This window comes from Parasteatoda tepidariorum, chromosome 10, assembly GCF_043381705.1.
Source record: "Parasteatoda tepidariorum isolate YZ-2023 chromosome 10, CAS_Ptep_4.0, whole genome shotgun sequence".
Classification (NCBI taxonomy): domain Eukaryota; kingdom Metazoa; phylum Arthropoda; class Arachnida; order Araneae; family Theridiidae; genus Parasteatoda; species Parasteatoda tepidariorum.
This window is the reverse complement of record NC_092213.1, coordinates 71937306-71955250: the sequence shown is the minus strand read 5'-3', so window position 1 is coordinate 71955250 and position 17945 is coordinate 71937306. Positions and strand designations below refer to the sequence as shown.

At 31.6% G+C, this 17945-nt stretch overlaps 1 protein-coding gene across 4 annotated transcripts in view; it reads left to right on the top strand.

Moving 5' to 3' along the window:
• Window positions 1–17692, top strand: part of LOC139424772 (uncharacterized protein CG3556-like) — a 39976-nt gene extending 22284 nt beyond the window's left edge. Inside the window, exons 8-12 of one of the 4 annotated variants that reach the window (XM_071186045.1) lie at window positions 1060–1252; window positions 1568–1666; window positions 5326–5497; window positions 11513–11652; window positions 17527–17692. In XM_071186045.1, the coding sequence (XP_071042146.1) occupies window positions 1060–1252; window positions 1568–1666; window positions 5326–5497; window positions 11513–11652; window positions 17527–17594 (672 nt within the window). In that variant the 3' untranslated portion in view covers window positions 17595–17692. Of the gene's footprint in view, window positions 1–1059; window positions 1253–1567; window positions 1667–5325; window positions 5498–11512; window positions 11653–14912; window positions 15079–17526 lie in introns of those variants that run through there. The other 3 variants (XM_043051522.2, XM_071186046.1, XM_043051528.2) reach the window with 3 other exon arrangements.
• Window positions 17693–17945: the final 253 nt, after the last annotated feature.

Below are 17945 nucleotides of genomic sequence, written 5' to 3'. Positions count from 1 at the left end.
CGTGTTTTTAACATCAAAAAAGCTCCGACAATTTCGGTTGAAAAGGACTTGACGATATTATTAAAGAACTAATAACTTAGTGTTAAAGAATAATTTTGTGTTAGAATAATTTAGAATAGTTAAATGTTAGAAGCGTTCTTTTCTTTCAAAAACATACAATGTAAATAAACGAAAAAGAAAAGAAACAACAATTTAGCACTAACTTACTACATAGTACTAACATAACCTTGCCAACTACCTTTTAACACTAAAAAATTAGATATTAAAAATGAAAAATTACACATAATCATATTTTTAGGTTTAATTGGGTTCTTATTCATTTTTATATATACTTGCAAGATACAGTTGAAAGCATTTTAATGAAAAAAAAGAACATTCAAAAAGTTCTTTATGTAATGAATAAAAATGTTGTAATTTCAAAAAGTGATAAATCAACTTACATGTGAAATGTATAAAGTCCTCCTTTAACAATTTTTTCTGTGTAACCAAATACGGTCAACTAAATCTCTTTATTTTAAGATTTTTGGCTTCAAAATTCCAGCATTAAATGTCTTCCACTAAAATAACAAGGAGAAGCGATAGGTTGAAAATACTCTGATAAATTCAATCACTCACTATCCCCACAATCACGTGGTTTCATTATGAGAACCAAAATTTTCATGATGTGCGTGCTAATAATCAAAGAAATGTGATTTTTCAAAACTTATGACGCAACTTATATGTGATTTTTACCTTTTCACATGCTTGAAACGCAAGGATACATTCTTAGGGCTTGGAGTATTAAATTCATTCCCAACTTTCTCAAATTTTGAGTTTTTCTTTTTTAAACTATTCATTAGCGTTGTTTCCAGTTAGGTATTCATTGCAAATTTATGGAATTTCCTAATAACAGACAGCCCAATACTCAGAAACATCTAACTATCTCCATAGAAAGCACTATGTTTTTCATCAAAAACACTCTTTAAAACGCTCTCCTTAAAAAAAATGTGGCATGTCATTATATTTTTCCAAGTTCTTCAACTACCTAGACTGTTAACACACATTTTAATACCAATTTAGGCTTTAATATCAAGAGGTCAAGAATATGAAAAGGGCTGGAAATTCTATGCAACTGTTCAGTATCTATTAGAGCAATTGTCTTCTCCTCACGATGTTGTCTCTAGTTCCCTAACTCTTCCTGTTCTCAATGCAAAAAGTATAAGTGACATCTCAAAGGTTGATTGCACTTTGAATCCTAGAAGAAATGGATATGGTAAGATTTTTAATTCATTATCTCTTTTTTTTCCAATCTAATCAGTCACTATTAGATTACCGAAAAAGTGTCTTCTGCATTGAAAATATATAAACCAAATAGTTTAAATTACTATATCAACCAAATAGTTTAAATTACTTAAGACTCAAAAACTTAATCCTTTGCCCCATTCCGTGTTTTTGTAATGGTGTAAGAAACCACTAAAGGCTTACAATACAAAACTTTACCTGCCAACTTTTACGTTCTTCCAAGACGCTTTTATCCAGTGGTAGCAAAATAAAATTTTAACTGTACGTAGACTTTTCATTTATATAGATAGTGCAGAGAATGAAAGAGCATCAATGCCTTGCCCGGGATTCAAACCCAGAACGTTTCTGACACAGGACGGTCGGCGCATGCCTATAATATCTAACTGTAAGTAGAATTTTCATTTATATTCAGCCCAATATTAAGAACATTGAAGTCTTGTAATTGCTCATAAGTATGTTTGAATAAAACATAACTGTAGTTTTAATCCTTATGAAACCCACCATAATGATGCATAATACAAAATGTTTTCATACACTGTATACTATTTTCATGATGTATGGGTTAGGGGCCGCTGCTCGGCCCAGGCACCCAATTTGTTTTAAATAAAGAAAAAGAAATCCTTATGAAACAAATTTATTATTACAACACTAATTTGAACGTATAAATGTGGCTAAAAGATTAATAGTAAAATTAATTCTTCTGGAAGAACTAGCAGGTATGAAAGTAGCGTTTCATATACACTTTTGAACCATTTGCATGAAGTGGTGTTGAAAATAACTTCAAATCTATTAAAGAAAGAATTATTCATGAAATATAAATTTTGCTATCACAAGAAGAAAGTTTCTCAAGCAGTGTAAAAAGTTAGCATCCATGCATATAACATTTTTTTCCAATGCCCACCTGGAGAATAACCTTTCGTCATGCAGGCCTCTGAAGGACAGATTTGTTGGCCACTCTTTCAGAGGCACTATATTAGCTGGGCCAACGTTGTTTCCCACAGCAAGGACAAATAGTATAAAGAATGAAAAAACATCCATGCCTTGCCTGGGATTCGAACCCAGAATTTTTCTAACAAATGGACGATCGGCTCATGCACATAATATCTAACAACTACTTAATAGACTTAACTTATAAACTTAAATTTTGTAAAATATCTCAGCACCTGAGGCCGCTTGCAGCCCTTTTTCCCATTCATCTTGAGCTTGATCTGTGTGGTGCTTCGATGAGGTTGTGGAATGCAAATGAAGGCCAATATTTATAGTGGTCACTAAACATTAAGATGTAAACATTTTAACAATTAACGTGGTGTGTAATTTAAACTTGACACTTGTGCCAGGTAAGCACCCTAAGGGTACAAAGGGTTCAGTTCTTTCTTACAAACGATGTTCGAGCCAACGTCACACTAAAAGAAAAATATATTTAATTTGATTCAGGTATATTAAGTTTATGTGCTTAAAGTAGAAAAGTAAGCAAATTTAAAAAGGTTTATTAGTTTTCAATTGCATAAACAAAGCAATCAAAATAAAGATTTAATAAATCATTAACTAAAGATTTAATTAATCTTTGATAAAATAATCATTCAGCGTGTAGATGACATAAGCAATTTTTTTTAAATAACCCATTAAAAAATTTATTTTGCTTATTAATTTAAGATAAAAGCTAAAGAGTGCCCGAGCTTGTTTAGGCTGTAGATTAAGATCTGTGCAGTTAAAAAGAATTGTCTTTTATTTTGGTATACAGGTATAGGTAGTCCAAGAACAAATGTCTTCTTCAGTTAATCATATAGTTAAAAAAACACTTAATCTACTTTTTTAAAAACCTTGATGCCAATTTATTTTTAAGTGCAACAATACTTCTGACTAATGGATAACGTAAAAATGCAAAAACATCAAAACCAGTATGATATTTTTCCAGTCATAAATTGAGTTTGACCAGCTATTGACATCTAATGTAAATTAAATACGGTTTCGTGGATGGCTCGATAACATTTTAAAGTTTCTTGTGAGAAGACAAATTTCTGCCTCGGAAGAGTTTACTTAGCAAAACCCTTGGTACTATTCGAAAGATCTCGATTGCAGTTTTCAGAAAAGGTGCCCTTTTTATTCATGCAAAATTTACATCTATCAAAACAAGTGTTGGAAGTTAAAAGCTTATTTTCCTTTTTTTAATACCACTATGTATAGTTAATAACCCTTAATCACCACTATAATTAAAAAGCATTCTTTTATCAATTTTTCTTGTATTCTTGACCTGTGAGTTTTAATGAGTTAACGCATTAAAAAATATTGCGCAAGCAGATAGCGAGTTTATATGGGTATTGATTTTGAAATTGCTGGTGATGTTTGAGCATTAAAAATGCATATCAATTTTCCTGCTTATTTTATGGCGATTAAAATTCTGCATGCATACAAATAGCACCAATTCTAAAAGCATCAAGCTTGATCTTTGAATTAGGGACAACAGTTTTGCTGGGTAAAATCTGTCAAAAAAAGTTGCTGTTAAAAGTAAGATTATATACATACATTAGTATAGAAATGTGTGCATATTTTTGTCGAACTACTATACCCTGTATCGCTAAATTGTTTTCTTTTAATATATTTCGTAAAATGAAATATTCCAGTGTCTTATCAACCACTTCGGGACGGGCGAGTCATATACTGGATGCTGGATATTTTGCATAGCTCAGTGTTTGGCAGGAAGCTCCACTAACTGATTCGTCGAATCTGTGTTGTCCTATGTTCTTAGGTCATAAGAGAATAAACTTATGCTAGTGGGCGAATCATATATCATACCTGCCAACTTTTACGCATTTGGCGTAAAATTATATTTCTACATTTTAAGTGGTAGTAAAACGTATGCTTTCTATACATTTCTTGCATTTATAAACTTAATTGATAATCTTTTTGATTCACCACTATTTTTTAAAAAATTAATTGTATATATAAATGTAAAACACAGATTTTGCAGTCCGCTGAAGCTTACTCAAAATACAGCAAATGCTTCTGCCTAAAATTGTAATTGAAACTAAATTTTACTACCAGTGGGGAAAAAGTTGGCAGGTATGATATATGCATTATCAGGATGTCGATAATTAAGGTAAAAAAAAGATAAAACTGGTTGCCAAACTATTTTTATAGCAGTTTATTTTTGGGCGGGGTAATAATAGTTTGCTTTATTTAACCCTTTGCACTCGAGAGGTGAGTGTCAGTCACCACTGTCGCGTATAAATTACCCACCACTCTAATTGTGAAATTTTTTTCATCTTAATGTTTAGTTACCACTTCATTCAGTGATAAATCTCATTCTTCAGTACTGCCAAGGAACCAGATCCAGTTGGTTTCAACGAGCTCTTGAATAAGGAACTACTGCCAAATATGACCCAACACAACCCAATTACCTCATTCTTACTATCAGATTGCATCCTCTCAAAGAATTACAGATAATTAATCCCCCCCCCCTTATTATTCTCATGGATACCCCCAGAGAGGTGAAAGGACCTTCATGTGATCGCCGACTCGGGGGTATCCACCCCTAGCATTCAACCTAACTTCTCCCCCTCACTATCAGTTTTCAATTTATTGATCAAATATCTTACAGTTATATAGCTAGGCTCAGGGTATAAACCAACGCCAACCAAAGCTTCTGCTACNCAGTTGGCATCTCTGGGTAACCACCCGTAATTACCACTATAATTAAAAAGCAATATTTATTGAATTCCCAATGTCATTGATTTATTTTGAAATTGCTGGTATTCAAGCATTAAAAATGCCTCCTCTCTTATTTTATGTCGATTCATATTGTAAAAGCATCTTTGAATTTGTGACTACAGTTTTGTTAGGTAAAATCTTTCAAAAGAGTTGCTGTTAAAAGAAGGATTATATACATAGAGTTAGTACAGAAATGTTAGCATATTTTTGTCCAACTACTATACCTCTTAACCTTGTATCGCTAAATTGTTTTCTTTCAATAAATTTCGTAAATGGAAATGAAAAATTCCAGTGTCATATTAATGTTTCTATTTTAACCAATTTTAAATCTTCCAGATAACCAAGCTTCTGAAACAAGCGACTATACAGGTCCAAAAATGCGTGTTCGGTATTCACTTTACATGGGAGACGAAAATGATGTGATCAATACTGTTTCCCTCAGAGTTCCAGAGAACTACACGGCTTATGACGTGATGAAATTAGCTGAAACAAAAAATCCAAAATACACGTAAGTATTTGAAGTTATGCCCCTATTCTGTTATCTCTTTCAGGGGAGACTTGCTCTATCTTAATGTTTTTTTAAATGTTTATTATCTCTAAACTATGCGGGGATTAATTAATCACTTTTTTTATTGGCCATATGCTCTGAGAAAACAGAAGAATCACTCCTTTGAAGAAATTCTTGCCGCTTCGCATTTTAAATTTCAGACAGTGACGTCACCGAGTTATATAAATAGCATATAAGTAGCATTCTTTTCTGTAACTTTTTTTTCCATAATAATTTTTTTCCTTCTATTTTTTGAAGTTATTTTCATCTTATCTGATTACACAAATTTAACAATTGTAGTCAAATATCAGCTTGTGCGATTGAAACTTGTAAGAATTCTCATAAAACACAAAAAGGGAAAACTTAATTTTTTTTTGTTACCCCAGTAAATGCAAAAAATGCCAACTGAGGAATTAGAAAATTATTTAGAAGAATTTATCCTGCTGTGAATAAAAACGCATTATGTTTATTCTTTTCTTTAAGAACTTAGAAAGCAATGCCGTCCCGTAACTTCGAAAAGAAAAAAAAAAGCAGACAAAAATGTTGAGATAAAAAAAGTGAATAAAATAAAATAAAAATAAGTAGACAATTAAAACCCTGAACTACCAAAATAAAATTTATAAATGTTTGAAAGTTTTTCCAATTTCATAATTTAATAATCCAATTTTTTAATGTCATAATTCTTAATATTTATGTGTCATTTTAATTATAACGCCTTACTTTTAAATATCTATGAAATAAAATTTCTGTTTTTATGCACCCAAGAATTTTTTTTAGTTAATTAAAATAAATTTAATTAGATTTTTAGGTTGTTGTTTCCTAGCATAAAAAATTACTACTAATGATAAAATATGTCAAAATTAGGTATCCAAATTTTGGAAGTAGGCGGTACAAATCCCGCTGTAACAGCAGCTGTATTTTTTTTATGATCTCTTCTGTTGCATGTGAGATAATTTATGATTCAACACTTAATTATGGATTTAATAAATTCATTTTTCATTGATTTTGTCCGCCAATACATTCTTATGAATGTAGTGGCGGAATGGTAGTTCTTTTCAATCATCAAATTCTGGTCAAATTATTTTTGTATAATTATTTTGTTGAGGTTCAATCTATGTACTCAATACTCTTATTTTTTTAATCGTTGATTTTTTTTCACCACATCTAATACTTCCTAGTGGTAGAAAAGAATTGTATAGCTACTTTTTGACCCTTATTGCGAAGATTTTTTCTTAGTGATTTTATATTTTTGTCCCTGTACTGTAATATATATATATTGTAATTTAAATGTATATATTTTGATCTGAAATTATGCATTTCTAATTCCTACCACCAAAGTACCCACAGTCTGAAATTTTATTTTAATGTGGTAGCAAAAGTGAGATATTACTAGATGTTCTAAGCTATCAATAAATATTTAATTTAAAAGAAATATTTATGGTAAAAAAAATAACTCGTGTATTATAATTTCGTAATTCACAAATGAATGATAAGTATAAGCATTTTTCAGTAGTCATGATAAATCCTAGCTACCAGTTATTTATTTTGTCGTTTGAAGCCAGAGTAATCACAATAGAAAATATAAATTTAGCTATGACACTAATTGATTACCACTTCTTTCAAAAAAGTACTCTTTACTACCATTCAAGTGTTAGTTGGATAAGCAGAGATACCAACTGCTCCGGTCACGCCAGATTAATTAAAAAAAACGGTGAAAAACTGCAAAGCAAATTTTTCAAATATTTGACTATTTTTGCGTGCGTTTAAAAGGTATAGCATGGCATAAGTATCATAAAGTGGAAAGGCACAGCATTACATAAGAACTAGTCCTAGTGTTTTGATTTTATTGGGCACCTGGGCCGTGAAGCGGCCCCTATCCCATTCATCTGGAATTTTAGAACAGTTTTGGTTGAGCAATGAGGTAAGCAGGCAATGGAGTTGCTTTTATGAATGTTTCAAGCTCTTTGCTTGAATAACTAAAAAGGAATCAAAAATAAATTGAGCAGCTTGCTCTAAACTGTGTTTGTTTGATTTTGGAGTTGTTCAGAATTGTATCAGCATGAGTAAACGTTATTTTCAGAAAGGTTGATGAAATTATTTGTTTTGATAGTTATGATATGAGGCGTCGGAGGTGAAATGTGCAGCTATTGGTCTGTAGTTTTTATCTTTGATATAATTTTCAAATTTAAAGATTTCATTAAAATTTGCTGTTTTACATTCTATGGCTTTATCGAAAAAATCTGCGTTTAGCTTGTATATATGCTGTGATAGAGTTGGTATTTTGAGGTCTGCATGTATATTGGTATTCCGGATGAACCATCTTGCACAGGTTATTTTTCTAAGGATCTTGTTTTGGCATTGGTTTAATTTCTTCAGTAGATGTTGAGGTATCGTTGTCCAGGCAGGTGAGGCATAGGTAAGTATTGGGCGGATCATTGCTGTATATAGTAGCTTCTTTAGTTTAAGTGACATATTCTGATTATATATTAATGGTTGTATGGCTATTATTGCTGCATTTGCTTTATCTATTGTGCTTTTGATGTGATCATTCCAGGTGAGTTTGCTATTGATTATAAGGCCAAGATAATTTGCTTTTTTAACTATTGGTATTGGTATGTTGAACATTTTTGGTTGAAGTTGTGGAAGTATTTTAATTCTTCTTTTTTGTATAATTAATATTTGTGATTTTCCAGCATTTACTGCAGTTTTCCATTTTAAGCACCAGTCTTCTATTTCGTCTATATGGTCTTGTAGTTTTTGAAGAGCATGATTTGGGTTTCTGGATTTAATAATAATACCGGTATCGTCTGCGTAATAGGCTGTTATGCTGTTATAATCGGCTTTGTTTATAGGAAAATCATAAGTGTATAATATGTATAATATCGGTCCCAGAATGCTGCCCTGTGGTACTCCGGCTGTGATGTTTCTCTTTGTGGATTTTTTGTTTTTGATGGTGATTTGAAATGTTCTATTAGAAAGATAGCAGGATAGGAGTTTGATTATGCCGGGTGGAAAATTCAGCTGTATGAGTTTATATATTGTACCAGTGTGCCATACTTTATCAAATGCTTTGGATATGTCGATCATCAGGAAGGCTATTGTTTCTTTATTTATGATTGCTCTGCCAGTATAGTCTATTATTCGGAGTAACTGGTGGTATCTAGTTTTTGTCGGAATCCATACTGTTCGTCGGGGAGGGCTGTAAGAAGTGGTTTTATTCTATTGTAGATGATTTTTTCGTATATTTTTCCAAGTATGTTAAGTAGACTGATTGGGCAATAACTCTCAGGGCAGCTTGGGCATTACATAAGAACTATCAAGTGGTGAATTATATAAGTCTACGAATTATTTAGAAATAGTGGTGGATAAAAATCTATTAAATTGAATTTATTAAACAAAAATCACAATTGATAAACTACCACTTTAAAATATATATTTGCTGTCCGGAGCAAGTTGGCATCTCTGGATAAGGATTATAAAGAAGTTCGTTCCTTCGTTGTAGTGGAACTGGGACTCTGAGGCCATTACGGCCCTTTTCTCATTCATCCTGAAATTAGATTAAGAAACATACATGACAAAAAAAAGTTTGGGGAGCAAAATGGAGTTCGTGAGAGAAAAAATTGCACTTTGCCATTATTAGGTAATAACAAAATTACAAGTAATAAAAAAGTACATGAAAAAGGTAAAATTAAAGTACAATGGGAAAGTATGCACTAATGAATATTTACAGTTTGGGAACACATACAAAGGGAGCGGGGCGAGTTAACACGTTCACGCCGGGAAAAGTGAAAATACTGGTACGGGAAAAGTGAAAATACTGGTAGAAGAACTATTTCAATATTAGATAATATTCGGGAGGAGTTAATCCATTCTCAACAATAACAATTCAGTGTAAGGAAACTTATCATCATCAATATTTATCTGGGCGACTGGGGCCGTTAGCGGCCTTTTTCCCATTCGTCTTGAATTGTGATCTTTAGGGTGGTTCTTTCTGGTAAAGGAAACTTATCGCGGCGAAGAAGCGATATAAAAATTGCATCCGTTAAAAACAATTGGTAGTTATGGATTTTTATTATTCCATGAAAAAAACTAAAAAATGAAATTTATTGTTACCAATTTTTACTCCGGTGCGCTGCCAAGATGAGACAATCTAGCGTGAACGTGTTAAAGGAATGTGAGGATGTGTGTATAGTAAGTGTGGCTCTGTTAAAGTAGAGACCCGGTCGTCCTGGTAATTAGCACTCGTGCCGGGTTGCTTGCTCTCTACACTAAAGTTACAGTGATTAGCTTACCCTTGATCAGACCCCTAGGGGTTGCTTTTTGACAGGGATAAGCTGAATCTGAATGTGAGTAACTCAGTCAGTGTTTGTGTTGTTAAGTGTTAGTGTGATATTCGAAGTGTGCTATGGGTCTAAGCAGATTGAGATTTATGCAGTCGAAAATATCATTAAAATTTGCGGTATCGCAGGTGGCGGCTTTAATAAGGAAGTTTCTGTTTAATTTGTTGAAACGATGATCAAAGCGATCAATGTTAAGATCTCTATAAATGGCGTTTTTGCGGATAAACCATCTGGCTCCCGTGAGCTTTCTCAAGATGTTGTTTTACGATAAGTTTTTTGAGGTCTTTCGCGGAGGCGTTACACCAGGCAGGTGAGGCGTACGTCATGATAGGACGTATCATAGAAGAATACAGGAGTTTTTTTAGTTCTAATCTGAGTTATCGGTTGAGGATTATAAAGAAGTGTTTTTCGGATATCTTAAATATTATGTTTATACATTTATACGTAGTGGTGGTCAAAATTCTTTGTTGTTGAATTTATAAAAATTATAAATTATTGCGAAATAACTTTCTACAGTTTTTATGGAAAATTCGTTGCAGTTGAAGGGTGTACGTTTTTCTTCGATAGGCTATTATTGATTTCGAAATTTTCATTCCACAAGGACTCCTTTTCTACAATTTGAATTATGAAAAAGAGATTGTAAAAATTCCATTATTTGAAATTACTTGTCACTGAAGTAGTGGCCGGCAATGTATGGCCTTCGGGCCATACATTTTTTGTTGTTGTTGTTTTTGTATTTGACAGTACGTGTATATATTTGGATAAAATACAGGCGGGCGAGATTGCAGAGCAGATTTTACAGACCAAGGCTGCAAATTTTCGGTAAAGACTAAGTACTAGTCGTAAGAACATATCATTTTTATCTTTAGTTTGGAGAAATAAATTACTCATAACTACCACTATTTAGTAACACTTTAACACATGCATTTTGTGATCCTCAGTGCTTAAAAATATACTTTTTTTAACTTTTCGTGAATGGAGGAAATCTTGAAAAGTCACAGAAGTCATCCGAAAATAAGATTCTAAAAATATATTAAATCCAAATTTTTAAAAGATTTTTTCCAGTGGTAATATTTTTTTTTTTTAATTTGTCCAATTTCGTCACCACTTAAAACCGTTTCATGCTTATTAATGTGTATCTTTTAACATAATTATTTTTTCATCTTAGCCAGTATCTATGCTTTAACCCTTTAATGGGCTATTTATTTCTAGTAAAGGTAAATTAAAGTATTTTTGGAATTGAAATTGTTTTAAGAATAGTAATTGATATAAAAATGAAAAACCCCATTTAGTTTATAAAAATGCGATATTTTTGGTGGCAAATATATTCAACACGACCTATTAGGAATTTACTGACTTTTATTCTTCTTTATTTATAAAATAAATTTTATAAATGCTACAAACTTCTAAAGGAATTATGTATTTTATAACTTTTATACGTTTTTTAAACTAACAAAGGGTCGCCAATTTTATTCAAACGCACTTCAAGAAAGCTGAAGTTATTACCAAATGGAAACCTAAATTAAAAGTGGTGGGAAGTATACTTCCCACGGCCTTCGAAAAGGTTAACAAACATGTATAAGTTATTGCAAGGTATTTCAGTTGAATATTAATTTTTGTATTAATTTCTTTGCAGTTTTGCATACAAAAAGATTTCTGGTGTGATGTATGTGTATCAAATTGATAAAACGATTAATGATCCTGAATTAGGCTATTTCTGGATGCTTTATCTTGGCCAAGAAATTACTAATGCTACTCTTAACCACTACAATTTGAGTAAGTCGTTCATTAATTACAATTTACTACTTCGGAGTTGCCTATTACTCCGAATTACATAAATTATTTTTAAAAGCGATGGAGAATTACAAGCTAAAACTCGCAGATTTTTATTTTCGCAATAAGTTTTGCCAACTTTTAAGTAAGGTCAACAAATCATACCTGCCAACTCTTCCGGAAGATTTTATTTTTATATTTAAAGTGGTAGTAAATATAGATTTTTCTTCTTTTATAAACTTAATTTTTAAATTATTTTGATCACCACTATTTTTACAAAAATTAAGCTCATATAATAATAAGCGTTACTATCATGGTTGTCAACTTAAGGTTTCTCAAATACAACGTATTTGTTTGCTTAAAATTGAAGTTTTAGTTCCATTTTAATACCACTGGGAAAAATGATAATGGAAAGGAATAAAAGTGGGCAGGTTTGACCAAGTTACAAAAAAGGGGGACTTATAATCCTTCAAATTGTTTCGAAGTAGTGGTGAGTAAAAACAGCATAACTCGAATTTTTCAAGAGCTTAGCTGCTGACTTGTTGAGAAAAAATTTTCTTACTTTTAGCAACATTATAGCGTTTTGTCACAATAAATCTTCTATTCAATGTTTCAAAAAAATTGTCCACCTACCACGGCATACCAATAATTAAAAAATATGTAGATGTGATCTATTTAATTACTAATTTAACTCTTTAATTGTTTACGTATTTGATTTCTAGAAAATATTTCCAACTTTAATTGTAGTTTTACTACTACTTTGTAAAGCCTCTTTCCGTTGGCAGGTATGTAAGAGTCATTTATTAGAAGGCTACTATTCGGAAATATTTAACAGCTTTTTTGAACTATTTTATTTTAAATATTTTTTATAACCGTCGATCCTAATTTCTGGGTTTACAACTACTGTTCAATTCCGTAGCTATGTAATTTTGAACCCAATATAGAAGACAAGAGAATTCCTGGATCAAGTATTGGAAGAAATTCGCCTTCGTCGTGAATTTTTTGATGGAATTAACCGGCATTTGCATTACATGGTGCGGAAAACCTTCTAAGGTTAGCCTGACGGCAAGGGGACTCTTACCCATGATCCGTCTACGTCAGCACTGTAGTCGGTTTTTTTACGGTGATTTTACGTCAGCACTGTAGTCGGTGGGAGCCAGGTGCGGAATTCGTATCGATTCACCTTATTAGAAGGCGAACATTCTATACCCTGAGAAACCACGGTTCACGTAAACGTGTATCAACATCGAAAACTTTTAAAACAACGTTGCACAGACTTCTTATTGCTAGCTTTCTTAAATCATGTGAAATAAGGAAAACAAAATTTAACCCTTTGCCCTCGAAGTTCTTTCAACAGTTAAAAAAATGAAGGCAACCACTAACATTTTGAAAGATTTTTCACAAATTTGCCTCATAATATCCAGAGATCACGGAATGAAGTGGTGACTAAACATTAAGATGAAAAAAATTTCACAATTAGAGTGATGGGTAATTTACAAGCGACAGTGGTTACTGACAATCACCTCTCGAGTGCAAAGGGTTCATAATCAATTAAAGGGTAATAAAAATTAACAAAAATATCTAAAAATCGTAACAAATATAACGTCTTTCTGTTCACAATTAAAGGGACTGGTGAAAGAATAATAAATATTGCTCCTTGCAAACGATTTATTTCTTCAGCGAAACACCAGGAAAAATTCTTTAATTTGCATTTGATTTGCTAATGGCAGGGCAGCATAATACGCGCCAATTTTAGTGAACTGTTTGAGGTAGCATTCTGAAATTTGGACAGGGGGAAGGGGGTATTTAAGACCCTCTCCTAGAAAACGTTCATTAGATCGTTCTTGGGATAATCAACCAAAAACGTGCTCTGCTTAATCTACTGAGATGAAGCCACCGGGAAGGAGAAAATATGGTATTAACACGTTCACGCCGGGAAAAGTGAAAATACTGGTACGGGAAAAGAGAAAATACTGATAGAAGAACTATTTCAATATTAGATAATATTAGAGAGGAGTTAATTTATTATCAACAATAACAATTCACTGTAAGGAAATTTATCACGGCGAAGAAACAATTCAATATAAAAATTGCATCCGTTAAAAACAATTTGTGGTTATGGATTTTTATTATTCCCGGAAAAAACTAAAAAAGGAAATTTATTTGTTACCAGTTTTTACTCCGGTGCGCCGCCCGATGAGACAATCTAGCGTGACCCACCGGTGGGTCACCCCGGCGTGAACGTGTTAAACAAGAAAAAAATTATTCTAGCATCATTAACCCACTAATGCCAAGCAACGAAAAGTGGTCTTGAAATGAAAAACATATATTTAAAATGAGTGGCAGAGCATCTTTCTGTTAACTATCACTTTACATTTAAAACTGAACGAAGTCTTAACATAAAAATCCAAATGTAAATATTATTGTAGTTAATAAGTAGTGGTGAACAGAATCTGTTTCTTTTAAATAAATCTTAATATTGAAACATTAATTTTATTACTTTTTTCTTATAAAAGAACGCTAAGGATATAAGAACTGCGTTCAATGAAACTCTTAATTTGCATTCCACAACATCATCGAAACTCCACCAAGATCAATGTGAAATGGGCCTCAGGTGCCCGGACCGGATGTTTTTTACAGATTAAGTTCAGCTAGTCATCCCAATCAAAGAACGGGATGTCAATTAGTGTAGGACTATTATTAAAATGTAACCTTAAATCTGTATTCGTGACTATATTTGTTTAGTTGGAAATATTAATTGTAATGGTGAATACGAAATTATTAACGTATACCTTATTTTCTTCATTTTGTTACTATACCTATATATGCAGAGATGCCAACTGCTCCGGACACGCCAGAATAATTAAAAAAGCGGTAAATAACTACAAAGGAAATTTTGCAAATATTTGACTATTTTTCCTGCTTTTTAAAAGGTATAGCATGACGCAAGTGCTATAAATGGTGAATTATATAAGTCTACGAATTGTTCAGAAATAATGGAGGATAAAAAGCTACTAAATTGAATTTATTAAACCAAGAATCACAATTGATGAACTACCACTTTGAAATATATATTTGTTGTCCGGAGCAAGTTGGCATCTCTGTATATGTATAAGGATTAATAGAACCCTGTGTTTCCTTAATCTGTCTGGAAGATTATGGATTTAATTTATCACCATTGTGTTAGGTTTAAAAAATAATCAATATTTTATAAACTTCTAGAAAAGTATTATTTATTTTATTTTATTATTTTATTTTTGTAGGTCCAGATCAACTTGTTATGCAGGATAAAGAGCATCTCGTCATGTGGTACAAGAAAGCTCATTTCTGAAAGAAGAAAATCTCAATGATTAATTTTTACTTTAGCTTGTAAAATTGTACTTATATTGAACTGTAGAAAAATATATTAAAAAGTCGTTTTTGGTTGCATTAAGTTTAGTTAATGTTCATGATGGACCCAAACTATTTTTTAATCTTCGACGACAATTTAAAATTAAAATTTCACCGATTACTTTTTGAGGAATAAAACCAAATCTTTTTTTAAGAAAATACATTTGTTTTTGAGGTTTATGTCTTCTTTTAAGCATTTTGTAAAAATTTTAAATCCTGCGGTATCACAATTTATGTGTATTACAAAGAATTTGCAATTAAGCTATGCAGTATGAGGGTCTAAAAAATCATTATTGACATCCCGATGTATGTTCTTTTTTCGAATAAGCGTTATTTTGGATCGCATCGGATCGCATAAAAACTACAGTTTGGGGTGAGAAATCGATTGCATATTTGAAATAAGCGATGCGAAAGCATCTTTGAGTTAAAAACATTCAGTACATATAGTCAAAATAATGACACCAGATCAAATAAATTATGTCAATTACTATATCTAATCAAAATACAATCGAAAAATCTTTCATTAAAATTAATTTGTTCTTAAAATTCAACTCATAATTTTACCTTTTGAAAACTTTGTTGAATTCGATTTCTTCACTCGCGATTTCTTCTTAACCGGCTAACGCCCAGCGTCATATATTTAGGACAGTTCCTTTTTTCAAAGACATTCATTGTGGTGGGAAACTTTTTTCAGTATTTTCATTTATCTGGGTGAATTAAAGGATTCTCAGATACCACAATGATTTAGTTATTTCTGATCAGATCTAGAATTCTAAGGAACAAGTACTTTTTGATCTATCAATGACTTTTTGAATGCCTTAACAGTAGAAAAACCAATTAATTTCGATAATATATTATAGCACTTTTTCCATAAAACCACTTTTTGTATCATTTCAATTTATAAATTCGGGACAAAACGGGTTAAAGCGTCTCATACAGTTATATTTAGTATCAAAAATTCTAGATATAGATATGAGGCAAAATAATTTCAGGAAGGTTTTGATGGGGTTTAGCACAAAAAGAGATGGAAATTCGATCTACAATATTATAAAACATCTTAATGATATTTGACGGTCAAAGTACTGTTCATTGTCAAAGTATTCAAGGACCTCACAAGACCTTACACTCTCTTCCAAGCAATATAAATGATTCATTCACTATTCATATAAAATTGAAAAAAAGTGTATTTTTGAAATCATATTTCATGTATGAACGTGAATCCGAAACGGGTGTAAGATGCTGCTTACAATCTCCTTTAAACATTGTACCAATCCGAAAATGTTAATTTTGACCTCGATTGGCTGTTCAATGTCTCAAAAGAATTTATACAGAATGTGTCTGGACTGCTTTCAAATATGTCTTCGAAATTGTTTACCGAGAAGTTCAGGATTAACAGTTAAAGATGTCCTAGATGANTTAACACGTTCACGCCGGGAAAAGTGAAAATACTGGTACGGGAAAAGAGAAAATACTGATAGAAGAACTATTTCAATATTAGATAATATTAGGGAGGAGTTAATTTATTCTCAACAATAACAATTCACTGTAAGGAAATTTATCACGGCGAAGAAGCAATTCAATATAAAAATTGCATCCGTTAAAAACAATTGGTAGTTATGGATTTTTATTATTCCCGGGAAAAAACTAAAAAATGAAATTTATTTGTTACCAGTTTTTACTCCGGTGCGCCGCCCGATGAGACAATCTAGCGTGACCCACCGGTGGGTCACCCCGGCGTGAACGTGTTAAACAAGAAAAAAATTATTCTAGCATCATTAACCCACAAATGCCTAGCAACGAAAAGTGGTCTTGAAATGAAAAACATATATTTAAAATAAGTGGCAGAGCATCTTTCTGTTAACTATCACTTTACATTTAAAAATGAACAAAGTCTTAACATAAAATCCAAATCAAAATATTATTGTAGTTAATAAGTAGTGGGGAATAGAATTATCTGTTTTTCTTAAAATAAATTTTAATATTGAAGCATTAATTTTACCACTTTTTTCTTATAAAAGAACGATAAGCATTCGTATAAGAACTGCGTTTATTGAAATTCTTAATTTGCATTCCACAACATCATCGAAACTCGACCGAGATCAATGTGAAATGGGCCTCAGGTGACCAGACCGGATGTTTTTTGCAGATTAAGTTCAGCTTGTCATCCCATCCAAAGAACGGGATGTCAATTAGTATATAACTATTATTAAAATATAGCCTTTAATTAATATTCGTGACTACATTTGTTTCGTCGGAAATATTAATTGTAGTGGTGAATACGAAATTATTAAAATAAACCTTATTTTCTTCATTTTGTTACTATTCCTATATATGTATAAGGACTGATAGAACCCTGTGTTTACTTAATCTGTCTGGATGATTATGGATTTAATTTATCACCATTGTGTTAGGTTTAAAAAATAATCAATATTTTATTAACTTCTAGAAAAGTATTATTTATTTTATTTTATTATTTTTTTTTTGTAGGTCCAGATCAACTTGTTATGCAGGATAAAGAGCATCTCATCATGTGGTACAAGAAAGCTCATTTCTGAAAATGATTAATTTCAATGATTAATTTTTACTTTAGCTTGTAAAATTGTACTTATATTGAACTATAGAGAAATATATTAAAAAGTCATTTTTGATTGCATTAAGTTTACTTAATGTTCATGATGGACCCAAACTATTTTTTAATCTTCGACGACAATTCAAAATTAAAATTTTATCGATTAAATTTTTTTAAGAACAAACCCAAAACTGTTTTCTTTTTTTTAAAAAAAATTAATTTGTTTTTGAGGTTTATGTCTGCTTTTAAGCTTTTTGTAAAAATTTTATTAAATCCTACGGTATCACAATTTATGTCTTTTACGGACAATTAATTTGCAATTAAGCTATGCAATATG